Here is a 25513-nt window from a genome sequence, read left to right on the forward strand (position 1 = left end):
TCGAGGTGTATAGGCGGAAATTTCGTGAAATTGAGCATTAAGTAAATTATAGAGCGGATATTAAAATGGCCGGAACTTATTACGCCATAATATTTTATCTATCGTTTGCTCTTTTTTATGATGATGGAGTGCGTGATTTGTAATAAATCGTGCCTAATATAACTAATATACTAAAGCTGTCACAAATTTGTTTTCAACCACAGCTTCACTGTCAAAATTAGGACACTTTTAATTAACAGAAAATCTTAATTCTGCTTGTATCCTGCAGATTTAGAAGCCCCTTGGAATCTTTCGCAGGCCTTTCAAAGCCTTTAGTAGATTTGTATAGACTCTTGGGAACTTTTAAAACTCTTAAATAGATACCCTCCTCGAAGTTTCGGTATTAAGGTATGAAAAGCTTTTAAAGACTCCAAAAGTCCTTAAAGGACTGTTAGAGCCCACTATAAGGCCGTGGATATCGCCAAAAACACTTGAAGAGGAAACAATTGGTGACTAATGAAGGTTCTAGAACATCAATAAATGATATTAAACGTTCTTAAAGGCTTAGAAACACTCTCAAGAACAATTAAAAACTCACCTAGCTGGCTAATAGTGTAAAACACTATTACATGCTCTTAAAAGCTCCTAAAGGTTCTAAGGTCGCGGGAAGATCGATGACTCTTGCAAGGTTGTCAAACGTGTAGTGAAGATCTTTAAATTCTGACTGAAAGACACCATTCTCCGTGCAGATGCGTTACCGTAGATCCCAAACGAACCACTTAAACTCTTGGTCACTTGCTTGGGACAAGACGCTTCTGGAGTTTTCTAAAGTGTTCTACAATTCTAGTCTTTAAAGGTATTCCAAGACTTTTCAGAACTTTAAAGATTTTATCAAACCTTAAGGTCTTTAAATAGATAGGCATTAAAAAGTCTTCATTAGTGACCAGGTGTTTTTCTCCAAGACATTTTAGTATCCTGGTGAGCATTATAGTGACTCATAGAGTATCAAGCAGACATTTAAAAGCTTTTGAGAATCCTTAAGGGTCCGTAAAAGCTTCCAATAATCGTTAAAAATCTTCAACTTTTGAGGCTATTTTTAAACCTCTAAGGGCAATTAATGGTCCTTTCAACCGTTTCAAAAAAGTATTAAAGGGCTTTCCAGAATCCGCAATGGACTCCAAGAGGTCTTTAAAGACTTTGAGATCCCCTAAGGAGCATCCTCATAATGGCCTTTATACATAAATAACTATAAAAGCTCTCAAACGCTCTTAAAAGCAAGATTCTTAAACCTTCTGGAAAACACTTGGAGGCCGTTAAAACATTCTTTAAAAGACTCTTAAAAACCTTACAAGGCAAGCCTCATACACACCCTTAAAGCGTGTTAAGTATGTTTAAAAGACATTGAAGACGTTCAATAATTCTTAAAGACTCTGAAAGCTCCTTAAGGGCTCTCAAAGTCTTCCAAAGCCTTCTAAAAAGCTTTACAGATTATTAAAGGTTCTCAAAATCTCTTAAATGTCTGAATTTTAAAATAATTCATATACGGCCGGTTGCAGGAAAGCGAATTATAATCAAAATCGTACTTAATTTGCCAAATCTGAGTTTAAACAAGAATTTTGACATTTGATTGGCTGCCTACTGCAATATAAAGCCAATCAAATGTCTTAATACCGGATTAAACAATAATCCTGGAGTATTCTTTTTGTGCAACTGGCCGTTAAAGTGCTATTTATTAAGAAGTAGACATAGGATTTATGTGTATTGTTTTTGTCTACTTATAAATGACAAAATCTCTTCTGAAGGGTGCCTAATTTTATGCAACTAAAATAACTTCTTAAATCAAAATAAAGATCTGACTGTCACATTGATAAATTTGAAATTGTTGCTTTGGTTTCCGTATTTTTATCTTCGTTCGTGTGCAATGTATTCAACTGAAGAAAAAGTTGATATTGTCAATTGGTATAGTGCCGGTAACGGTTTAAGGAGTGTAAGAGATTTATTTTCTGTTAAGTTAATTAATTTATACTGATAAATATGGGCCAAAAGCATGGTTCCAAACTCTGCATTAAAAGTACATTTCATTTATAACTTTGTTATTATAAAAACCTTCAATTGGTAGGCCCATAAATGAATTGCAGCAGTGGAAGTAGATATTCTTGATAATAGCAGTAGTCACAATTGGCCGACTCCTCAATGAAATGTTGAAAGCTGGTTCTTTAAGGGTGATTAGTGATTACTTAGTCATTTCCAACCAGTTGTGGTATCCAACAAGTAGCTACCTTTATATCGAGGGTGTAGAGTGAGTGTAGATAAGCTTTAAACCCAGTCGCTTACTAAATGCCCTAATAACAAAATCCAGAATTCGCACTTCATTCTTTGTCGCCATTCGCTTCATCTCTATGTCTCCTTCTTAATAAATATCACTCTAAATATATGGTTTAAAACCATGAATAACGTTGAATAAGTTCTTAGGAGCCCGTACGGTCTTTAGGAATTTATAAGGGAGTAGAGCATCCCCAAAAGTCGCCACCTCTCCAACTGAATCAGAATTTTAAAAGCTCTACAGTTGCCAGATGTACAAATCATGAATCACATACAAAAAGATGGATTATATCTGTAGTAAATAGGTACTTCAAAAGTATATAATAGTCTCCAAGAACCTTATACTGGGTGATTCTTTAGAAGTGATGATTTGAATTTCGCGTGTAACGAAGTAAAAAACCTGTGGTATTATTTGCGTTATGTCCGATAGTTTGTCCCTCCATCTTTAGACACATAATAATACTCAAAGAATGTCTGTGATACAGGTGAAAAGTATTACACGGCAGTTAGATAAGTTGCCTATCTCTCGTGAGTAGGCTACCACTTTACATATTTCCAATTGGGATTTCAATGTCTCTTACCTGAATCTTCAAAGGTGTGCTTTTTCTGCTTTTTGATTTAAAGTTCCCCTTCCCTAGCAATTATGAACTATATTACATCCACCTTAATTGCACCCTTGAATATAACCAAAGTCTTGCGAAACTAGTAAAATTACGCTAGATTGCAAAAACTGAATTGAAAAAAGGAATTGTGGAATGCAGGAAGTTTTTCTATTTCCACTAGAAAAGAAAACGCATGGCATTCTATTACCGTAGTGTAAATAATTCTTTCACTATGCAGACTATGCTGTACTGCGAATTGCCCAACTGATAGTAGTCATTATCTTTCACAAAAAATGTCAATTAAGCGTAAGATTATTATAAAATAGGTACTGCAATACTTGCATATGTCACAAAACTGTAATTGGAGCAGTGGCTTATTTTCTGATCTAACTTTTCTATCGTCTCTATCGGATATTATTAGTAAGTGACATTTACCTTGTTTATACCTACTTACTCTACTTACGTCAGTTAATAAATACAAACATTGATCAAGTTTTTCATTTTTTGCATTTCATTGTAATGTCATCCAGTATAGTGAAAATATTCCATCCCTTTTTACCTGCGACCGTGAGTTACTTCCATAAGGGTTGAAAATAATCATTTGCCCAGTGTACAAAGTCTTAGCAACTTCCAATTAGCTTCGCTTCGCCTTCGCCCCAACCCCTAATACAATATGTAGACTTTTAAGCAATTTGGACAAAATTTACAACCCGGGAGTCAACGTAAAAAGTGGTGGAACCATAAAACCATAAATATTCTGTCAAAAGTTACCGGACCCGAAGAAGTGTTAAGAACTTACAGATACTATGTTCTGCTTGTGAGTTAATGTGAAAACACACCCTAAGTCGGGTAAAAAAATATTGGATCCAGTTACACCCCGAAAAGTGAAAACTGATATACGGCAGGTGTTGTTAAAACCTATACGTATGCTGTAGCGCGTTAAAAGTTTCTTTATAATTACATTCATAATTAACTTCACCCCGTAAGAGGCCATTAAGCCAATTACCGGCCATTGATAAAAATTCACGGCCTGTAAACGAAAAAGGTTTTACACCAACTTCCCAGGATTAATTACAAATCCTGAATTATAATTGGGAATTTAAGAAACATCCCTAAAGTTGCAATTCATAACGCAATACAAAAATTATCAAAGTCCTCGTGTGAGATTAAAGGGACTTCAGCGCATTTTTGTGTGGCAGATTCATTCTATTAGTCACTTTTGACTCCACCATCAATATAAGATCTTGTCGAAGGCAACCACATTCCTTTTGTCAATTGTCGGTACCCACTTTCAACGTCCCGTTCACCCGCAATTCACGTTTTTGAAGTTTTCACATCAGTAAGATTCAATTCGCATTTTAATGGATTTCGGTAAAAATCCTCCACAAAATAGTACCTACTTAATTTTTGGGGCACTTTCTCATAGCTCGAGCTATCCTGTATCATCTTTTCTTTCTACGATTTCAAAATTTTTACCACCACCTAAAACCTCGTCCCCATGACACAAATTATCTAGTTTAAGATAATCGCGTCTCTCCATACCCTAAAAAAAAACAACAAAAGGGTATAATTTTTGCGATACATTACATTTTTTTTGTTTTCTTAGTGTTCAAAACATTCACTATAAACCCTCAAAGGCGAATGAAAATATACCACTTCGCAGATTTTAAATTACCTACTTAATTTTTTAATAAGCAAATTTGATCGTATTTCGTATAGACATGTGCTTTGGAGGGGTGTAATTGTTGGGGCACGTCAAGTATTCTAGAAATCTAGACCCCAAAACAATTCGATAAAGAATTGGTCACCGGTAATAAGAAACGAATGTGACGCATCCCTTCCGGGAAATATGATTGGAAAATGTTTCAGAAGGTTTTTGTTTGCCACATAAGCAAATCGAATAGTGTTTAATTTGAGTTCCAATATCGACGCCAAATTGATGAGTAGTCATTGTCATATAACAATAACATACCTGATAATTGTATTGCAATGGCATTGAATTGTCCACTCATGTCAACAATCTGGAATGCAAGGTCACTCCTGCACCGAAATAACAAGAAACTAATCTAGTAAATAACAGGAAACCGCAACCACAAACTACTACGTTTTAAATAAACGATTTACAATGGAGAATAACAGGGAAAATCATAAGGTCACCCTCTACTAAAATAACAGGAAACCCTAGCGCCGCCGCCCCTTTTCAAAAACTAGTAATTTTGTTTCTTACTGGTCTTAACACAACCACTCCCTAATAAACACATCTACAACCCCATTCACAATGTACAACCCCCCAAAAAAACACCGCAATCAAGATCAGACCAACATAGTGAGTTTTCGTTCAAAAAATCTTCCATAAGAAATACATTGCGCCAGAACCCCCATCGTTTACTAAAATTTATTTAAATTAATGTGAAATTAATTACAAGCAAGAAATGATTTGAGATATAAAGGCGGCTTTTATTCATAATTTATGCAAATCGACGTTCAACAGGCCCATCATCAGCTGTAAAACAGGCAGGAAGAAGAGTCAATGCAGGAAAACAAATTGGTGGGGAAGGAAATGAAGAAGAATATTAAACAAATTATTATGTAACTTGAAATTACGTATTATATGGCCAAACCTATGCTCATTTTTAATTTTATGAAATTCGGTTCATAACTAACGGAGATGTCAAAAGAGCAACCCTTAATTTTTGGCCTATATTGCAAAATTCACGAACTCCGATATACAAATTTGATAAAGAATCCACCTGCAATATTTCATCGTAATTGGTCCATTCGTTTTTGAGATAATGTACTAAAGGACAGACGAACATACAGAAAGTTGGACAGCCGGGCCGACGGACGGACACCGAAAAAATGTGAACTCGTCAATAAAGATAAAAGTCGTTGAGCAAAAGAAAACACAACAAAATATTTTAGCACCATTAAAGAAAAGGGAGAAGACAGATGTCGAAAAATCTTTATTAGCGAGGATACAACACACTGATTTATCATGTTAAAAAACGTGTATATTCAAAACTATTTTTTCCAAATTTCAAAATAAACCACCGATTTTGTTTTTAATTTTTTTCTGATGTTATTTAAAAAAGATACAACAAAATAAAAAACACGTTTTCATTACCACTGGTGCTGGTGCGATCAAAATCCTTTTTTCAATCGAGAAGAACGCGTTCAAGAATGCTGGAGTTTTAATGCATTGAAAAATAGTAAGATATTGTGTTTCCATGTGTTTCAAAAAAATTGAATGCAGAAATTTTACGTAATATTGTTGTTCATGTAACAGAAAAGATCTGCCTCTGCAGGAATAGGTTGCTATGTATTACTAACATGATGGTGTCCCTGCAGCCATTATTATTATTATCATAGTTGATAATGATTTCTCTGAAACGAAACGTTGTATTGAAAATCTTTTAACGGTGTTTTGTAGGGCCCAAAAAGTGGCAATGAGAAAGTATTTTTTTATTTTTTTGTCTGTTCAAATATCCTCACAAAAAAAATGAAAACAAACTCGGCAAATTTGGGATTTTCTGGCATATCTTCGGCTTTCGTGTTTGATGATGAATTTTGTATGGATCAGTGGTAATTGTAATTTCAGCCTAATTCATCTGTTACTTATGAATGTATAAAGGTTTTGATATACGTGAAGCCCGTCCCCCTCCTCCTCAAAAATATGTACGTGTCGACCCTCCTGGTTATTTGGGAATGAGAATTATTGACAATTTTTTTTGCATTTCAACCAATGGGGGAAGTAAATTTTCTATAATTCTTTTGCATGCGTCTTCGAAAACAGGACTATTGTAGTCGAATCTGTGACGTATGCACTCATTTCGTTCGTCCTTACGTTGTCTACGCCTATGGTAAACGCGCCTGCGCATTGTCTGAGAAAGACCTAACTTTTAACTTGTCAAATTTCTGTCAGTCGCCATTTCTCTTCTTTGTGAATCATACCTATGACTAGAAAGTCCTCATTATTTGCAGTGTAATTAAAATTGCACAATTTTAGCGTTTTAATTTCGTTTAGTTTCGTGTTTTTAGCACTTCCAATATGCCAAAAAAGAATACCACTCAAACAAAGGGTGAGTCCTAGTTTTCCTTTGCACTTTCTAATTACTTTCATTACAGCCCCCTCCAAAACCCAGACACGCTGGGCGGACAATGACGATATGGAAAACGACTTATATTCCATATCATGCTTCGGACAGCAAGTGAAAGACCCACCTGCTCCAAGTATTCACGTTCGAAAGCCTGTAGTGAAATCCGTGTATGACTTGGACGACTTCGACTCGGAGCAAATGCCCGTGAAAGCTTTTGGCAGAGGACGCATGATGCAGAACATTAAAGGCTCGGACTTTTTAAAACGTACATCCGAAATTTCGCAGGAGATACGATTGGTGAGCACTTTCCTTGTTAATAAGTTGCTCATTTTTGCATTGTAGACCCAGAGCGGTTATGGATATTGCAATGACCAAATCGAGCACGCTCTCAACTGTGATACAATTCAGTCGAGCGTGAGATCCTCCCCACAGTTGTCAGAGACGGCTTCAAGATCGTCCACCCCCAACAATGTAGCTACTAGCCGTCCTCTTATGCCTTTGTGTGACATTGTACGTAGCGGTGTACGTGCTAGAAAGGTGGATGTTCACACCCCTACGGAGAAGAACCCTATAAACCTGAGCTCTTTGAAAGAGTTTCCTAAATTGTAATTGTCGAGACTAATTTATTATTTTTACTCGGCGATTGAATCTAAAATTTTATTTATTGATGACATTCTGGGAATTCTGTGCAGTACAGCTACTCCATGAAGACGTACATGTACAGGGTAATTGAGAATTTATGTAGATAGGTAGCTGTAATTTTATTGTTATTCTGTGAGAATGTAGTCTTCCCTTACCAGCTCTAAATGGGAGCGAATGGCTTCCTTTTTACCATTTGTTTGAATCTCTTTGTGCTGTACTGTCACAATTCCGGGAATGATAAAATATATTTATTTTTGCGACTGATGTAGTTTAATCTACTTGTATTTATAGGATTTATCTTTTTGTTATAGTTGTGGGGGGTTTTATCTCAAACCCCACAAAATATTTGCAAATTCACTATGTTTGGGGTGAGATCAATGCCAGTGTACATAAAGAAAGCATTTGAGTGATAGTAGACATAGGTAGTTGCTAGTAGAAGTACTTCATTTCAAAACACACTCAGCTTGATTATGTTTTCTGGAAATTCTCATTCAATAAGACAATTTTGTTAACAAGACAAACTGAAAATGACAGAAGTGCTTGTAATTGAAGCTAAACTAAACATTTCTAATTTTAGAAGCACTGTGATATTTTTATACTTAAGACCAAATAAATATATATATTGTTCTCATTTTTTTTATGATTTTACCAACATGGATCTAACTGAATGTGAAGGGGGGATACTTATGCACATTCTTTTCTTTTAATGTCGATGGCTGTGTTGATTAACCTACATTGGAAAGCATATAATTATTGTCTCATCGAATACTGAGACACTAAAGTTACTAGGATAAATTTGACTACAAGATAGAATTGACATTAGGCTGATAGACCAATTAAAAGTTATATGTTCTTGGAAAAAAATAGAATCATGCTTCAAAAAATGCCTATTTCTAATAATTCAAGGTAAAGGACATCATCCTTCCCCAAATAAGAACGAACATCCCCAGTCTTTAACGTTAGATAACATTTTAATCATTTTTCCCAAACTCTAAATGTTGGAAATCTAATAATTAAATCTACAATTTCGTTAGATCAGTCAGTATCTAATTATTGAATACTTGCTCCACAAAACTGGAATTACTTATTGGCTACAGTACTATACCTACCCCCTCTGTGGTATTGTCAAAAGTTTGTTTGTCTAAGATTATTTTATATTGGTTTCCTGTTGATGCCACAAACTTTCCATGACATCCTTCAGCTGTTTATACCTAAATTATTTATGCTGGAGCTGGATACTATTATTTGTATGTTTTTCAATTGTGTGCAGACAACAATAACTTATTTGTTTTTTTCTGCACACAGGACATTTAATTTTCAACTGAACCAATTTATTCATTGCTCCATCTTCAATGTTTTATAAATCAAATCTGCACTAGATCATTGTTTCATTATGTCATATTTTACTTGTCATTCTTCTTGAAAGGCTTCTGGCACTGGCTTTCACTGCAGGAAGCGATATTTTTATAAGTATATCCATTCAGGGTAAAGGATGTTATGGTAATAACATGCCCATTCTTTGTATTGGTGGCGCAAGAAGTGGAAAAATTAGACGGTAAAAGGTGGTAAAAGAGAGCAGAAGGGTTTGATCTTGATGGAAGATGGTTTAGAGGGGTTGTAACATGCCTATTCTTGCTGATGTGGATGACACAAGCAATAGAAAAAGTAGACAATTAGACATATAATGAATGGCAAAATGTAGGGGACGCAGAAGTGTTAAACTTTATGGAAGGCTGTTGCGACATGAGTATTTTTAGGTAGGTAGTGGTACCTAGCGAGCAGAGCCAGAAGTTGGGACAGGCAATTTTAAAAGGTGAAAAAAATGTGTATTACTTCCATGGGAAATGTGTAGGTATAGCTAGAGGGTTGTTGCGATATAAATATACTTTACTATACCTAATGGGGTTGGTGGCGCACGAAGTAGAGAAATAGGACTTTAAAAGCAAACATTAATTGTTGCAAGCTCAGGAAGTTTTGAACTGAATGGAAAATAGGGTTGTTGGGCATACTTATCCCAGGTACCTATTTGTGGCGCAAATGAAGTACCTAGGTAGCGAAAGTGAATAGGTATGTCAAAGTTAAACAAATTTAAGGCCGGCGTATTAAGCTTGACGAAATATTACTAAAGGGTTGTTGCGACATGCTTATTACTTGGCATTGGTGGTGCAAAAAGTAGAAAAAGGTGGTAAACAATTGTAGTAGGGCCCGCATAAGTGTTTTTTTTTTCTCCTTGGGTTGGGCTATATGACGCCTTTTGGATATATATCTATTGTGCGTTATTACCCGGGAGAGGCGCAGTTTGTTTTAATCCGAGGATCCTCTCCATCTGCAACTCACTGATCTGCCGAGATGCCACTGCAGTTCCTCACCCAAGATTTGTGATCTCAGTCCGGAAGTCCGGCTCAAATCCAGCAGATGATGCGTGTTTCACTGTCTCTTCCCCCTCAAAGAAGAGGCAAAACGTGCTCTCCTCAGCTACTCAAGTGGCAGTGTCCCAGTTACCAGGCCTATGTACCTAATGGTACCTATTAGTTCACTTCCACTGAGTGGTAGCAACGAGCAACGAGATAGTTTTACTAATTTTAATGAAGGTACTATCAGCGTACCATACTCACTAAAAAGTCGTGCCGAAGAAGATAGTCTACGACTCTAAAAAGCAAATATTATTGAAAAACTGGGGTTCTGCAGTAGTTCCAGTAATAATGGAAAATGGGAAACTACACATATGTGCTGATTGGGTATAAAGGCACAATAAATATAAGCACGTTCGGGGAAGGGAAGGAAGTAAATATCTTTGCTCGCTGGACATTAGTCAAACTGACCTGTATATAGAAGTCGAGAGAGAAACTGCAATGTTACAACCGGTACAATCCATTATTTAAACTTATTAATTATTTGGTATCTACAAGGTAAAACGCCTTACGTTTGGAGTAAAAATAGCACCAAACTGTTGGCAGCGTTTTATGGACCAGTTAGAAAGTGTCCATAATTAAAGTTAAAAATGGGAGAATAATACATTTGTTGTTTTTTCGTGAGCAACAATTTATCGAATTCGTTATTCAGATGGCACCACACAAGGTTAAATTTGAATATTTACAAAATTTTGAGAGGGCTTGACTGATAACGCGTGTGGGAGAAAAGAATGGGAAAAATAGCGGATTGATAGAGTGACTCTCAGGTGAAGAGACATTTTTGAAAGTAATTTTTATTAATTATTGTGTAATTCGCTCGTTTAAAACGGTCATTAAGTTTAAACCCTTATTTGATAAGGTAAGGTTATAATTTTTTTATTCCATTCTCTCACACGTCCATTTCAGGGTTTTATTGTAAGGCGTTATTTTGAAATAAAAATAATTTATTGTCACGTGATTGATCATCTAATGATGTAATTAGCTTGCGGAGCTGTCTATTGCACTAAAATCTGGACCTGGACGCATATTGGCATATTGGTTTAGATTAAGTCCGTTTTATAGTTACCTACATGTATACAAATATTTACACAATTAATTAATTTTTTTGTTATATTTAATGGCTCCAATCATATAAGTTTTTTTGAGATTCAGTATACTAACTTATATTAATTGTTGAATATTGTTTAGTTTTACAAAAACTAAGTGGTCCCCAATTCAAATACAACCAACTGTCAAGTCAGGTTTAACCTGACTTCTCTATTTAATTGTATATAAAAACCCAACCCCTGTGCCGCCGCAGACAAGAGCTGCCAGCAACCAAAGAAAAGCTCATTATAACAAGTTGAAACAAACCTTTAGACAGGTTACGTACAAGTGGCTTATTATTACATTCGAATAAAAAGAAATATGAGTTTCTCAAGAAATCGATAAATTTATTTGGGTCATGTGATTGATGACTCGGGATCACATGCTATGGCGGAGAAAATTGACTCCATAAAAAATGCTCCTCAACCTAAAGATGTACAATGGGTACAGGGGATAGGGAAGTTATTCGGGTATGAATTACTATCACAGGTTTCTTCCAAATGTGTCTTCGTAGCTGGCAACCCTTATACGCAAGAATGCAAAATGGGAATGGTCAAAAGAATGCGAAACAGCATTTCGCCAAATTAAGGAAGAACTTGTAAGTCCAAAAGTACTTACCCATTTTAATTTAGAACTACCCTCGGAACTACCGTTAGTTCTAGCCACAGATGTGGAACCGGAAGGTGCGAGGTAATAGGTAAGAATGTTCGGTTTGTTTCTCGACCTTTATATACTATAGCAGATTTTTCTGTGGCGTGATAGAGAGGGCTCGTCAGAGACCCTCCATCCCACTATTCTGCCGGCTCGAAGAGAGGAGGAAATCTCCGGGACTTCTTTCTTGTTCCTGGTTACAAATAAGGGGTTCATTGCCCTGATTGAGTACTTCTAGTTGCTGTGACAATAGAAAATCTAAAAGGTCTTTTCTTTGTTTCTTTTTTTAAAGAGAGTTACCTACAGCAGAAGCAATAATTATCAATGCGGCAGAAATATTAATTTTTGAATTGCTTATACTTATAAAATAATCAGTTAGGTACGTGACTTTTAAGTAACCAACCTGATTATGGCTAGGGAGGAAATGTTCTCCAGTGCATACCACCAAAGAGTATATAACCACAGATTTAAATATACTAATAACGTACCACTTAAATTAATTTAAAAATTAAATGTTAATGTGAGAAATCATCCGATATTAACAATCCCGCTTCTTTTATGGGAATTTCAATTAAAATGTCAAGACTATCTCTTGTGAAGAAAAATTAAAATTGATGATACAGATATAGCAAATAAAAGTACTGATATAAACGATACGATCTCATAGGAGGTATCTATATTTTTACAATATTTCAGGAAAAATCCACATTTTCAACATTCGATTACTTTAAATAAACATCACAAAGGGAAATACATAAATTGATATTTTAAAGCGTAGTGTACACGCTACGATCTCGGCTACGGTAAATCGTAATGATGCGATTGACCGATTTATTGTTCCAATAAATCGAAAGTGTGAGTACTGTTTACATGTAACTATTTCTTGCTCCAATTTCATTGTCGATTGTTGGTTTAGCCATTGTTTAAACAATGGTTTAGCACACAGTTTTACTTAAAACGGTTTTCGGCATGGAGGAAGTACTGTTGTGGTCGGTTTATATTGTTTGTTTAGCGATTAAATTAAAAAATCGCGAAGATGAAAAAGGAAATGTATCTGTCAGTGGTTGCTGAAGAAAAGGGAATTTTCCCATATAACATTACTGAAAGAATTGCGAAATGAACCAAATGACTGGCGGAATTATTTAAGAATAGATGAAGAAACATATAATTAGTTTAGCGTTTATTGTGAAGAAAAACTAAAACTGAGTCACAAATCGTAGCGACGAATCGCTGTTATATTGTTTAGACGTTCCAACTGGCCAGTATCAATACCATCCAATTCAGTTTCAATTCCAATAAATCGCCACAATCATTGGTTCATACGCGCGACGATAAATCGTAACAATCCGTTTGTTACGATAAATTGTTACAATATATCGTAGCGTGTAAACCATGCTTTAATACTTATGCAAGGCATGAGTTCACATGGAAAGTGAAAGTTTACTTTCTCTCAATTTCTATTGTCATTTTCGTCGATTAGTCTACGTACCTACCGTGAGCAGGCGGGAGATTACAGTTATCATCCAATTGATAACCTCGTATCAGTTTATTACACACCCTAAACGTGAAGTTACCGGGTGCGTCTTCTTGCCAAAATGAGCGCCTTATTGCATATCAATGAGAATAGAGTGCTCCAGCTTTTGGATTGGGACAAAGTGTTTCACGTTATCGAGGGAGCGCTCGAGTCCGTTGCAAGTAACCACGTAATCCAGTCCGCCCGTTCCGTAATCGACCTCAAGGAGACGAACTTCATGTTTGTAATGCCCGGGAAATTGAGGGATGACAACGGCGAAACGCTCGGATGTAAAATTGCGTGCCACTTCCCGGGCAACACCACTCTGCCGCCCCTAATGGCGAACATTTTGCTAATGGACGCGTTAACTGGCGAGCTACAGGCGGTAGGGTTGCTTTTTAAGGGCTCGAGAATTGCATACTTTTAGGTCATCGCTGCCACGGGAATTACGGCCTGGAGGACGGCGGCGGCGTCGGCTGTGGCGACGAAGTACCTCCATAATGAGAATAATAAGATTTTGGCGATTATTGGCGCTGGGGCGCAGGGTAGAATTCATGCAATTTGCTTGAGTTACTTCTTCAAATTTAAAGAGGTATTTAAGCAATAAAATGCAAGTACGTGCTAATTTTACTAACGGAGACGTTTTAGGTACGTGTGTGGAATAGGAATCGCGAACGTGCAGTGAGATTAGTTACTGAATTAAGTAATGATAGCAAATGGAAGTGTAGCTTTAAAGCTTGCGAAACTGTTCAGAGCTGCTTATCGGACGCCGATGTTGTAGTAACAACGACTGGTACAGATGTTTCCATTGTAAAGCTGGATTGGCTAAAGCCAAGTGCCCATATTAATGGTAATAGTTAAAGCGATTCGAAGTAGACAACAAGTTTACGTTAAATAGTCCAAAGCGCCCTCGCGACATACTAAACTTTTAATTGCCAGCCGTAGGTGTTGGCCTGGATTGTCGAGAGATTGATGACGAGGTTTACAAGGCAGCAAACGTTTACATTGATCACTGGGATGGAGCCAAGGAAGAACTTAAACATTTGATCGACATTGGTATACAATTTAAGGGCCAAATTGGGGATCTCATACGTGGATCAATTAAACCACCGCCAAAAAACTCGCTCACCATTTTTCAGAGTCTCGGTATGTGCCACTTGCGATAAGTGTGTCGCTTGAAGGGTTTGTTTACAGGTATGGCCGTGGAAGATTGCGCCGTGGCTCGCATGATTTATGACCTACACATGCAAAATAAGTAATTGGTTAAAATTGTTGTAAAATACATTAAAATCAACACGTTTTTTTTAAATCTCGTAGGCTTTTGCTCGCACAAAGTTATCTTTTTTCCATACTATAAATAGCCATCCCATTTTGTCCCCGTACTGACCCGTACTGAAGTTAGATAAGAAAGAATTCATGAATCAAGTTATAATTATATAAGCAAAATTGAATATGAACGAGAATAATTCAAGGATTAACTAGGACAGTGCAAAGGAAAAATTTACATAACTTTGAAGATGATTCAGTAGATCTTCAGTTCAGACAAAACAATTTAGAAATGTACCTACCTAAGTGGGTATAAACTTCATTGGTATTATTTAAGAGATGACTCATTGTTACTCGCAATATTTGATATAATTATTGATAAAACTTCTTGGGGTAGCACGTCTTCGCTACGTTTACTAAGAAGACGGACACCAAGAAGACGGATAGGTTTGGAAATTATTTCCAAAAAATAAAGCATACAAGTATAACGTTTTAAAAAGTAAGTACCTAACCCGTGATTGTAGCTATTGTCAAACCCTCTTTAAATTAAAGTGGGTCTGTGCTATGTTGATCCAGAAGAAGAACAAGTGTGGAACTAATATCAAAAAAAGGTAAGGCGTATGAGTAGATACCTCTGGCGCGATAATTAAGGGATGATTATGTATATACTTCAAAAGTTGTTTTCAAAAAATCAAGCGTATAAGTATAAATATTATTAGCGTTATTTATAGAATGGCTGAATTTTTGACATCACCAATAGATATATTTCTTCCAGACGTCCCAATCACTCTTTGTATGAGTACCATTCTCCGACAATCTGTTCTTAAAAAATAAAGAATTATTTATATCCGATCACGATAAGGAGTCGAGGAGGAGGCTCTTAAATAATGCGCTAAAAATAGTAGCTTGTGGTAGGCAATTTATAGTTAAGTCCGTCAGTCCATAAGGGAAGACTTTATTCTTGCATTTTAGCAAGAGGCGGTCACTTTTAACAGTTTTTATAATTTTGTTTTATTTTTAATTAATTAACTAATAAGTGTCGATAACCCTGTCGATTAATCTAAAATAAACACTTACCAATAGCTTTTTACTTTGCTTTATTTCGCCTACTACACATAATTTCCATCGAAGCCTATTTTTGCAAATAAATCGAAAACGGTGATAGATACGAGCATTGTGCAAAAGACCAGAAAGGCACAAATTTGATGCCGAAATTAATACAGGGTGCTCCAGAAAAAGTTATGAAAGATAAAATTGTAGCAGATTCAAGAAAATTTCTCCCTGTATACTGCGACCAACTGTTCTGACAACACCTTGCATACCCCTTGCTGCATTTGCAGAAAATTGTGGAAATAAGAGACTGTGAAGCTGGTTCCTTGGAGGTTGACGGGGTCAAGACCAAACCATTTGAAGCCTGCCATCCCGAAAGGAGTAGATCTTTCTGGTGTTCTAACCACATTTGGTTCTCAACAAGTGTTGGCAGGCTGCTTCGGATGTTGGTGGTAGATGTCAGGTTGAATTTGGGTTTTCCGAGGACTATGGAAAACAGATCAGGTCCCAATTTATCTAAAATATCTCCTGCCTTACTTCCGTAGAGGGTTCTGAAAAATCGTAGGCCAGCTTCGATATCTTCAGCTCGAGTGTCTTGCTTTAAGAAAAATTGACCACCTTCTTTTTGCTTGCCTGAATAGGGCTGGAATAGTGTCACATTCATTTATGGCGTGGAGGAGTATGAGTGTTATTTGCCAGTTTGCAGCAGTTGGGACCAAATCTTTGACGACGTCGTTCCCTTTCCAGGTTCTGAAAAATACATATTTGCTGATGGTGCTGCTTGGTCATTGACCATGATGAGGAGGCCATCAGCTACCACAACCTTCTCGTGCTTCTGTGATGCCTCAAGGGCCCTGGAAACGATCCGTTGGTTTATTGCTTTTGCATTTCTTTATTCCTGGGAGGTGCATTGATAAATGGAAGAAACGGTATCTGTGACGTCGAGTTTAGAGCACGTTATTCAGTATAACATTCCTTTTTTACGAAAATTCGACTGCACAAAAATTTATTTGGGTGCGTAGAATCCAAATCAATTCGTACTTTTTCGATCAGACTTCTCAATCAAAAGTTATAGACTAGAAACCAATTTCGAAAAAAAATTCAAAGAGCTGTAACTTTTGAACTAGTAGCCTAATCTTGGAACTGTTTGAAATTATGGATTCTACAGGCCACATTAAATAAGAAAATTTTTTTTCCGGGTCGATCTGAGACAATTTTTTTTCGGGGCTCAAAAAAAGGCAGTGTATAACCTTCATTTTTTTACCAAAAATCGACTACACCAGAATTTCTCGGGAAAACACTTTTTCTTATTAATTTGGGTGCGTATAATCCAAATCAATTCGTACTTTTTCCGTTTTTCGATCAGACTTCTCAATCAAAAGTTATAGACTAGAAACCAATTTCGAAAAAAAATTCAAAGGGCTGTACCTTTTGAACTAGTAGCCCAATTCTGGAACTGTTTGAAATTATGGATTCTACAGGCCACATTCTATAAGAAAATTCTTTTCCGGGTCGATCTGAGAATTTTTTTTTTCGGGGTTCAAAAAAAGGCAGTGTATAACCTTCCTTTTTTACCAAAAATCGACTAGACCAAAATTGTTCGGGAAAACCCGGTTGGGTGCGTAGAATCCAAATCAATTCGTACTTTTTCGATTAGACTCCTCAATCAAAAGTTATAGACTAGAAACCAATTTCGATAAAAAATTCACAGGGCTGTAACTTTTGAACTAGTAGCCCAATCTTGGAACTGTTTGAAATTATGGATTCTACAGGCCACATTCTGTAAGAAAATTTTTTTCCGGGTCGATCTGAGACAATTTTTTTTCGGGGCCAAAAAAAGGCAGTGTATAATATTTGCTCCATGAAACCATTCCAACATGGAAGTTCATACTTTCTCCATTTAGCAAAAATCCGTTTGAAATCAGTTTAATGTTTAATGTTGTTTAGTTTTGTTTTTTTAAATTTTGTTAGAATGCCTTTTGGCTCGTTTTCCTCCCTTTACCATTGAATCAAGCAATACCTGTAGCGTTTGTGGAATAACCTGCTCCCAGTTTTCCAAAAAGCGTTGGAAATGTGGGTCACTGTCAAGACGATACACTTTTGAACAGATATATTCCCGGATGATGTTAGTCGCTGCTCTAACAATTCGGAGGCTTTCTTTCTCCACATTTGTATCATTGTTCCATTGCTGAAAAGTGATTTTGTGACCAGTATTGCGGAAGCACAGTACTGTATCTCGGTGTTGACCAACTGATACAATAATGCTACTCCCATAATATTCTTGCACCCCACCCCACTTACTTTTGGGCCAGGGAAATCGTTTAGGGCTACTTTCAAAGAAACTTGGCACTCATCTTTCATGCTCTCAATTTAGTTGCCTTCATCTTGGGGTCTACCATTCGTGTTTGTTGAATCCACAGGTAAGAATAATTTTCTCCTGCCGTTCTGACAGTACCTCCCCTTATCAATAATCAAATTGCCCAATCGGGATGTGACTTTTTCCGGTCACTGGTCTCCTTGGGCAGGTGTAGTTTTCAAGAAATTTACGCCAAACTTTTTAGTTGTTACGATCCTGACAGTAATCCGCCGATGGACATTTGGTTTTAGTTGTTTGGAAATGATCACTTTTAACGGTGGTTGACCCGATCATAATCGACGTGCAACTCCACTTATAGGTACTAGTTTTCTGGTGTACGATTTATGACACGAAACATGAAGTACCGCATTGCTTAAAAAAAGCATTCTTTCCGTCTCTTCCATTCCAACAACCTTCTGATCTCTCTTGCTTTCGCAGACACACGTTGGTATTCGTCTGTTTAATTAATCGCAATATTTCTTTATAGATTGCGGCAAAACACTTCCAATTTGGGGTAGTTCGATCCGTGACCTTTACCTCTGAAGGATGGCAAGCTTGGTGGTTACTTGAAAAAATAAAACGTGTAACTATAAACTTTATTTTGTTAAGCACAAATCTTTGATACAATGAAAACAATCCTAAGTTAGAGTGGCAGGTTCTCCTTGTTTTTACCTAGAAAAAGAACATACCAGAAACCCTCGGAATGGCCGTTAGTCCCATCTTTGGGTCTAACATTCGCAGGCATCAGTATGTAACAGCACTATTGTTTAAAATGGTGCTTGTCGTAGATTAAGCGACATATCGCACAATACTGAACGGCCATCCCTAAAAGAAACAGAACTGAAAGATATTCAACAACTCAGTTTAGAAGTCTAACCTAAACTTTGAAAGATTGTGGTATCGCTCTCCTTGGGTGGCGAAATTTTACCAGAAATGACATCTCCAACTTGTCCCTCAAATTTAGCACCCAATTTTTCAATGTGCTTCAGTTCAGCTTCGGCTCCCTCTTTGTAGTCGCTGTAAATTTTACAGATCCGATACGTGTCAGCGTCCAATTCGGTATTAACTGGGCTGACGCCAATCGCTAGAAAACAAGCATCTCAAAACAGTCCCCAGCCGGCAGCATGTAATCAACCGTTAATGTGGGCGCCAGCTTTAATCCATGATTTTTTTACCAACGTTTGAGAGGAGTGTGTTGCTGTCACAATGACGTCTGCCCCACTGACGCAATCTTCGACGGTAGACGACGTCGTAAAGACGCCTTTATTAGTACCTTGGTTTAGTTCATTGACCAAGTTCTCCGCCTTCGACCTGGTGCGATTCCATACGCGAACCTGTGGCAAAAGTTAGTAAGTGCAGCTCGTGGTTGAGCTTACTTTTGAAAAATTAAAATATCTCTGAAAAGCCATAGCATGAATCCTGCCTTGATTTCCCGCTCCAAGGATTGCCAAAGTTTCCTTTCCTTTCCTATGAAGGTGTTTGGTGGCAACCACCGAAACCGCCGGAGTTATCCACCTCATCGTTTCATTTCCACTAATCATCTACGATACGTTCTCAGTAACGCAGTTAAATTAATCGACACACTCACCGCCTTGCTGACACCTGTAGTTTCGTCGACCAATGTGATTTCGGAGTGCACAACAGGTAATGGTGGGTCCAGGTTGCGATTTCCTCTGAACGGGTTGAAGAAAAGGTGGACTAGCGAACCGTATTTCTTGTCCTGCAGATAGCCACTCATTGTATTGACCGAATTGAAGCTTTGTCCAACTGTCAGATGGGCGCGTGTACTTTGGTAAGCATCGCCAGTGGAGACACTCTCCAGGGCACGTTCGGCTGCTTCAAGTACATCCTCCCACGTTAACAGCTCCGCGACACGTGCATCGGATATGTACTCATAGGCGCACGACATTTTTGAAACGAATGAAATTTGCTTCATCAGAGATGGAATAAACAACCACGTCCTGAATTTGACCACACATTGCGACCACGAAGAGTAAGATTTGTGTGTTCTAAAGCAAGACAACACGTTGAAATGTCGAAAGAGTTGCAAAATATAAGCCTCCCCGTCGTAAAAAGAGAAAATTAAAGTGGATTAGTCTTTACCCAATGCTTTAGGATTTATATCCTTTAAATCTCGCTTACACGCTAGAAACCAATTCACGAAACTTGACAACCGCAAAGCCGATTAGATCATATTATACCCCTTGTCAACGACATATGTAACCTGGAAACGAAAACGAAAGAAATCATCTAAAAGACGCCACAAATGCAAAAGATTCATATTTGATTTTCAATTGTAGCTCGCGAAGGGCGAAAGAGTCACGGGCTTTAGTTGCTATGGAGATTTATTCTCGTCCTTTGTATTTTTCTCCACTTTCCTTATTTGTTCAACCGGCAGTATTTACATTCGCACCTGTCGAATAAACTTGGTAAAATGAAAAAGAGGGCCGGACTACTTTTTGCAATTTTCTCTTCAAATTACTATCCGAGTGGGTTGAAGTTGACCTTACCTCTCTCGTTTTAAATCTCTACATACAAAACATAAAAAAACTGTCAAACTACCCTTCATTCGTCTCGTCTAGACAGGGATAATAAATGATGTTTTACTTGTTTTGCAACAGCCTGTGAATGGTAAACACTTTGAAAATCAACGTAGAAAATACAAAATACCATTGCAGGAATAGAATTTGCAGGATCAGTAGCTAAGAGGACAAAAAAGTACCGAAGAAATAGCTTTTGTAATTTTAAAGGCCAATGGGATCCGAAAAGTAACTACAAAATGCTTTAATTTTTATTCCTTGTCGATAAAATAAACACTGAACTGGCTATACACGGTGTCCAGTTTTCGAGTGCCACTATGGGGATCTCGCTTACCTGAAGAGATAGAGAGTTGGTTAAATGGGGGCAAAGTTGCGAATTTTCGTGCTGAATAATAATCTGAAAATAAATTCAAAATATCTTTAGTAGTTTTGAAAATATCGCAAAAAAACATTATTCAGACACTTATTAATTTTTTGGGAAGAGCGCTTTGGAAAAACAAAACGTTTCTTTTATCGTGAACAAAAGTTTGACAGTTTGATCCATCTGTCTGGTTGGAGCGTTGGCAGGGAACTAGTTGTGTTGAGATTTTCATCTGAATAGAATTGAACCTTCGTTTTGCAAGAAAATTATAATTCAAATTAGAACAAAATACTTAAGAATAAATAATATTTTCGCAATAAATCTAGCACAAACGTAAATTATACTACATGAAATGAGTCTTATAATAAAACAACGTTTTGTTTTTCCAAAGCACTCTTCGCAGAAAATGAAAATTGTAATTTTAGGAAAAATGTGTTACTGAACCACCATGTGTGATATATCGTTGTAAAGAGAAAAAAAGACGTAATCTCAAAATGTCAAAATCCAAAACGGTGCCCATAAGAAAAATTAAAGTTGTCACGTGTTTCTCCATCATCTTAAAAGTTATTGAAAACGGAATGCCATATTCGAAATCTCCATTAAAAAGTGTCTGAATAATGTGTTAATTAGAAATGTCTAGAAGGATTAGTTTACTATGAAAAAATTAAAAACGAAAATCAAAAATTTTCTTTTTTTTGCGATATTTTCTATTGAAGATATTTTAAATTTTTTTTCAGATTATTATTCAACACGGAAATTCGCAACTTTGCCCTCATTTAACCAAATGTCTATCTCTTAAGATAAGCGAGATCCTCATAGTGGCACTCGAAAAATGGACACCGTGTATATTGAAAATTTAAAACTTTGTTTCATACGCACTTGCCTTTGTACACGAATTTGTTACAAATAAGTATATTTTGCTAAAACCTTTTATTACTTTCTTTATGCACCTTTTATAAGATAAAGTTGGTAATTAATGAACGCATGAATTTGGCAGAGTTATTGAAATTCTGCATTAAATTAAACGGCACAAAAATCTGATTATTTATATATAGTCTAAATTCAATAGGTTGGTAAATATACAGGTTACAAGACAACGAAATGGTTAACTTCTTCAAAATCGTATTAATTAAGTTTTACTTTGAAACTCCTTCAGAAATTAAAAATAGTGATTTATTATAAGTATAACATTAGTTTTTTTTAAGAACTTCAACCAATGACTGTATTAACTTTAAAAATGGCGGAGTCAAATTTTTCACTGGTTATTGTCTCTTTTCCTCCAATCCTAAATGCTTTTAAAGATTGTTAATCAATCCCATCTCTTTTCCAGAGCAAACCAACACCGACTGGAGCGTGGGTGAATAGAGGATCAGCAACTACCAACTCCAAACTCGGAGCATCGGGCGCCACTCCGTTGTGTTAAGTCGCCCCTTTACAGATCTCCCGTTGTTGGGCTCTGCCCCCACCCACGTCATTCTATTAGTCCTATTAATCACTGCTTACCTAAAAAAGTCCTTCCTTTAATTTTGTTTATTTATTAAATAACAGTCCCGGCCAAATTCACACCGCCTTTGGTAAATCCCATTTTTTACCGTGCCCCGTTTCCGTGATAAATTTGGGGGAGTAAGTTTTTGTCAGGTTAGGGAACTCGAGAAAATTTTAAGGAAGTTCTGTGGAATAATAATTCCATGTTTCTACTTATTTTGTATAAAAACAAGAAGAGCAATGTTTGCGCTTGAAAAACACACCTAATACCTAAGTTACGGTTTAGGATATCGCTCGTTTCTCGTTTTATGCTTTTCATTAGATAAGTCTTCCCAAACCCTGATACCTGCTGCTGCTCCTTAATCATCTATTTAAGATATAAGGTTCCTTATTCTGTGTCTTTCATTTCTATCTATGTCTTGGAAATAGAGCAATGCAACCCCAAATATAAACACAGTTTTTCTGAAACCCTTACGCTCGTTGGCTGATTCGATTCTTTACCTTGTTTGCTTGGTATCGAATATCATCATGTGTGGCTAGGAATGCGCGATGGTTTCAATAGGCACTAGTGGAAATGTGTACGAGCAAATTATCAGAGGGAACACTGAAATACTGGAGACATAAGAGTGTAGAATCTAGATCTTGCACTCGAACTTTAATTCTTAATTATAGATCACTGATATTTGATACCGTATGTTTCTGGTCTGCTAATTATTTTGCATATAGCCTTATCTGACCTAACACACTGCAAGGTGAGCTTAATTCACACATCTGCTACAATAATAGTGAACATTTCTTAACAGGATTATTAAGAAGCAATTTAAACTGATTGCAAATTGTTTTATTCCAAATCTGAATTTGGTGTGAGATCTATTGTCGAAATGCTGCGCAATTTTCTGGGTGACATTTTCTCACGTCCTACTTGACAATTTGGTCAAGATCGTATATTAAGCGAGCCAGTGCGCAATCCTCCACAGCCATTCCTGGAAACACACAACTTTAGTACATTATTTCAAATAAAGGTTCTTACCCAAACTTTGAAAAATGCTAGTTTCGCCAGCTCCAGGCGCCTGTACCGAACCAGCAATCACATCGCCAACTTGTCCAACGAATTTTGCACCAAAAGCGATAATGTGTTGGAGTTCGTGTTCGACACCAGTCCAATGATCACAAAACACTTTGCTAATTCGATAGGTTTCCTCGTCCAGATCAGTACCTGAAGGATTGACACTGATCGCTACGACATAGTAAGGCATAAGGCTCTATCATACTGTAGGTACATAAAAGGCTACCGTTAATATGTGCTCCTTTCTTCACCATTTCATGCTTTACAAGCATTTCTTTTGCCATGGCCGCTGTAACGATAACATCTGCGTTTTTAACACAATCTGAAACAGTTTCGCATGAGACGAACGCGTCGGTTTTTAGCTCATGATTCAGTTTCCTGGCCAAATCCACTGCACGTTTTCCAGTACGATTCCAAATACGGACCTACGGATCTCGATTACAACAGTATTAGTACACGAATTGGGTACCTCTCGAAATTTGAAGCACGTTTGGAACGCAATGGCGTGAATTCGCCCCTGAATTCCAGCGCCAATGATCGCCAATATCTCCTTCGGTTTCTCCTTGTGCAGATGTTTCGTGGCCACAACCGAAACCGCCGCAGTTCTCCAATCCGTCAGCTCATTCCCTTGGATAATCTTAAAACGTCAACTGCATTTAATACGTTTAAGGGATATTATACGTACCGCTTTCACTACCCCCGTACTTTCGTCCATCAGGCTTATGTTCGCGTTCAAAGCCGATCGTGGAGGCTGCAACCGTCTGTTGCTGGGAAACTTCGTCATGACGCGACTGGCCAATGCTCCGTATTTGTCATCCTTTAGGTATCCAGGTGTCGAGTACAGAAGATTCGATTCCGGCAGGACAATTTTAACGCGAGGACTTTGAAAGGCACATCCTGTCGATACGCTTTTAAGGGCGTGCTCGACGGCGTCTACTACGGGTTCCCATTCAAGTAATTCGCCGACGCGCGATTCGGAAATGAATTTGTATGGAAGCATCGCGACAAAGTGAGCTATTTTTAGGCGCGGCTATATAAACGTGCGGCTACAAAGCCACTTCCTGTGCTGCTTTTGTTGCGAGTCGTTCCAACGGTTTAAAGGGAGATAACTAAGATAAGAGTTGGACCGAGATTGAGGATTGAGTGACATGTGCAGTGGTAGTAGTAAACAGGTTTTAATACTTTTATGTAACCTTGTTCGAGCTACTTTTTCAGCTAATAGATACAGAAGGTGCTACGTTTGCTGTAAAATACTATACGTTTGGTATTGATTTGCTCCGAATATTTTCCGTAAAGACTAACTAAAACGACGGGAAGACCTCCATATAATCATTTCTTTTTTCAATGAAGTAGCAACTACTCGCTGTGGGTGCTTTGGGAACGTAGGTGTACAATGATTGAAACTCTCTCTAACTCTTTGTAGTAGATAAGAAATTCCATCCCATTTGAGATGGGAAAACGCACCTTACTCTGTCAACGAATGATTGTCGATCTTTAAAATTTTTGGCCGCTTGTGATGTTACTCTGGGTTCTAACCGTTTCCTGTTAAAAATTGTGTTAGATGGTGGTGTACCTCTTCGTGCTTTCTCTGGTGCTATTTCTGGACGTTGGGAATCTATCTACTTGTCCAGGATTTCATACGAGCCCATTCCTCCTGCCAGATGCCTACTTTCCCCCCGGAATTCTGCACCTCCAAGCGCCGTTTAACCGCCACCAGGTCGTCAGGCTCCCACCAGATGGCAGCCTTGAGGAGCCCAGGAAAGCAGTCTTTTCCTGCACTTTTCCTTCAATCTCCTCGCACATTATATACTCCTGGTACAAGATTTCTCACTGACCTAACTACCACTCTAACCTAACCTCAATAAACCATTAACTTAACCTTCGGTACGGCCTCGGTGAACCATTTGAGGAGCCTCTCAGTGACTCCTAAGCTTTGAAATGATTTCGACGCGTGTAGCGTGGGTGGGTGGATGCGTGCATGCGTGCGTGTGTGTGTCCGCCAATTCCATTCTACACCTTTCCCACCTCTCACACTGAAATACTGCACGACGCACGTCCTGGAATGTCTGTATGCCTGAGCTCCGCA

At 37.5% G+C, this 25513-nt stretch overlaps 4 protein-coding genes across 5 annotated transcripts; 2 read left to right on the plus strand and 2 right to left on the minus strand.

The window, feature by feature from the left end:
* Positions 1 to 6823: 6823 nt before the first annotated feature.
* Positions 6824 to 8273, plus strand: LOC116179236. Its single transcript, XM_031498974.1, has 4 exons — positions 6824 to 6885; positions 6942 to 6982; positions 7029 to 7297; positions 7343 to 8273. The coding sequence occupies exons 1-4, from the start codon at positions 6857 to 6859 to the stop codon at positions 7607 to 7609; spliced, it is 606 nt and encodes a 201-aa protein (XP_031354834.1). The 5' UTR covers positions 6824 to 6856; the 3' UTR covers positions 7610 to 8273.
* A 4986-nt stretch (positions 8274 to 13259) lies between these two features.
* On the plus strand, positions 13260 to 14615 carry LOC116179010 (ketimine reductase mu-crystallin-like). Of its 2 annotated transcripts, none has more exons than XM_031498703.1 (5): positions 13260 to 13688; positions 13731 to 13895; positions 13952 to 14153; positions 14249 to 14449; positions 14498 to 14615. In XM_031498703.1, exons 1-5 carry the CDS (start codon positions 13386 to 13388, stop codon positions 14560 to 14562), a joined length of 936 nt encoding a protein of 311 aa, XP_031354563.1. In that variant the 5' UTR covers positions 13260 to 13385; the 3' UTR covers positions 14563 to 14615. The 2 variants fall into 2 exon arrangements, with proteins under 2 accessions (XP_031354563.1, XP_031354562.1); XM_031498702.1 differs by having other exon boundaries at positions 13263 to 13688; positions 14243 to 14449.
* A 3974-nt stretch (positions 14616 to 18589) lies between these two features.
* Positions 18590 to 20567, minus strand: LOC116179070 (ketimine reductase mu-crystallin-like). The gene is made up of 5 exons (XM_031498776.1): positions 19564 to 20567; positions 19352 to 19516; positions 19111 to 19309; positions 18853 to 19059; positions 18590 to 18800 (listed from the first exon to the last, which is right to left on the minus strand). Exons 1-5 carry the CDS (start codon positions 19909 to 19911, stop codon positions 18736 to 18738), a joined length of 984 nt encoding a protein of 327 aa, XP_031354636.1. The 5' UTR covers positions 19912 to 20567; the 3' UTR covers positions 18590 to 18735.
* A 2423-nt stretch (positions 20568 to 22990) lies between these two features.
* LOC116179244 (ketimine reductase mu-crystallin-like) lies at positions 22991 to 24449 on the minus strand. The gene is made up of 5 exons (XM_031498986.1): positions 24113 to 24449; positions 23897 to 24064; positions 23654 to 23852; positions 23392 to 23598; positions 22991 to 23344 (listed from the first exon to the last, which is right to left on the minus strand). The coding sequence occupies exons 1-5, from the start codon at positions 24425 to 24427 to the stop codon at positions 23280 to 23282; spliced, it is 954 nt and encodes a 317-aa protein (XP_031354846.1). The 5' UTR covers positions 24428 to 24449; the 3' UTR covers positions 22991 to 23279.
* Positions 24450 to 25513: the final 1064 nt, after the last annotated feature.

Source organism: Photinus pyralis, unplaced genomic scaffold, assembly GCF_008802855.1.
Source record: "Photinus pyralis isolate 1611_PpyrPB1 unplaced genomic scaffold, Ppyr1.3 Ppyr1.4_LG8, whole genome shotgun sequence".
NCBI lineage: Eukaryota > Metazoa > Arthropoda > Insecta > Coleoptera > Lampyridae > Photinus > Photinus pyralis.

Bases quoted from the DNA above. Each gene is read 5' to 3' on its own strand.
- LOC116179070 (XM_031498776.1), bottom strand. From the start codon at position 19,911: ATGAAGCAAATTTCATTCGTTTCAAAAATGTCGTGCGCCTATGAGTAC. The intron at 19,060-19,110 runs GTTGATTACATG...CTTGTTTTCTAG, and splicing joins AGCTGGCGCCCACATTAACG to CGATTGGCGTCAGCCCAGTT. The intron at 18,801-18,852 runs GTTAGACTTCTA...TGTTTCTTTTAG, and splicing joins CACAATCTTTCAAAGTTTAG to GGATGGCCGTTCAGTATTGT.
- LOC116179236 (XM_031498974.1), top strand. From the start codon at position 6,857: ATGACTAGAAAGTCCTCATTATTTGCAGT. The intron at 6,983-7,028 runs GTGAGTCCTAGT...CTTTCATTACAG, and splicing joins GAATACCACTCAAACAAAGG to CCCCCTCCAAAACCCAGACA. The intron at 7,298-7,342 runs GTGAGCACTTTC...TTTGCATTGTAG, and splicing joins TTTCGCAGGAGATACGATTG to ACCCAGAGCGGTTATGGATA.
- LOC116179010 (XM_031498702.1), top strand. From the start codon at position 13,386: ATGAGCGCCTTATTGCATATCAATGAGAATAGAGTGCTCCAGCTTTTG. The intron at 13,896-13,951 runs GTATTTAAGCAA...GAGACGTTTTAG, and splicing joins ACTTCTTCAAATTTAAAGAG to GTACGTGTGTGGAATAGGAA. The intron at 14,450-14,497 runs GTATGTGCCACT...GTTTGTTTACAG, and splicing joins CACCATTTTTCAGAGTCTCG to GTATGGCCGTGGAAGATTGC.
- LOC116179244 (XM_031498986.1), bottom strand. From the start codon at position 24,427: ATGCTTCCATACAAATTCATTTCCGAATCGCGCGTCGGCGAATTACTT. The intron at 24,065-24,112 runs GTACGTATAATA...TGACGTTTTAAG, and splicing joins GTACGGGGGTAGTGAAAGCG to ATTATCCAAGGGAATGAGCT. The intron at 23,345-23,391 runs GTAAGAACCTTT...GTGTGTTTCCAG, and splicing joins TAGCATTTTTCAAAGTTTGG to GAATGGCTGTGGAGGATTGC.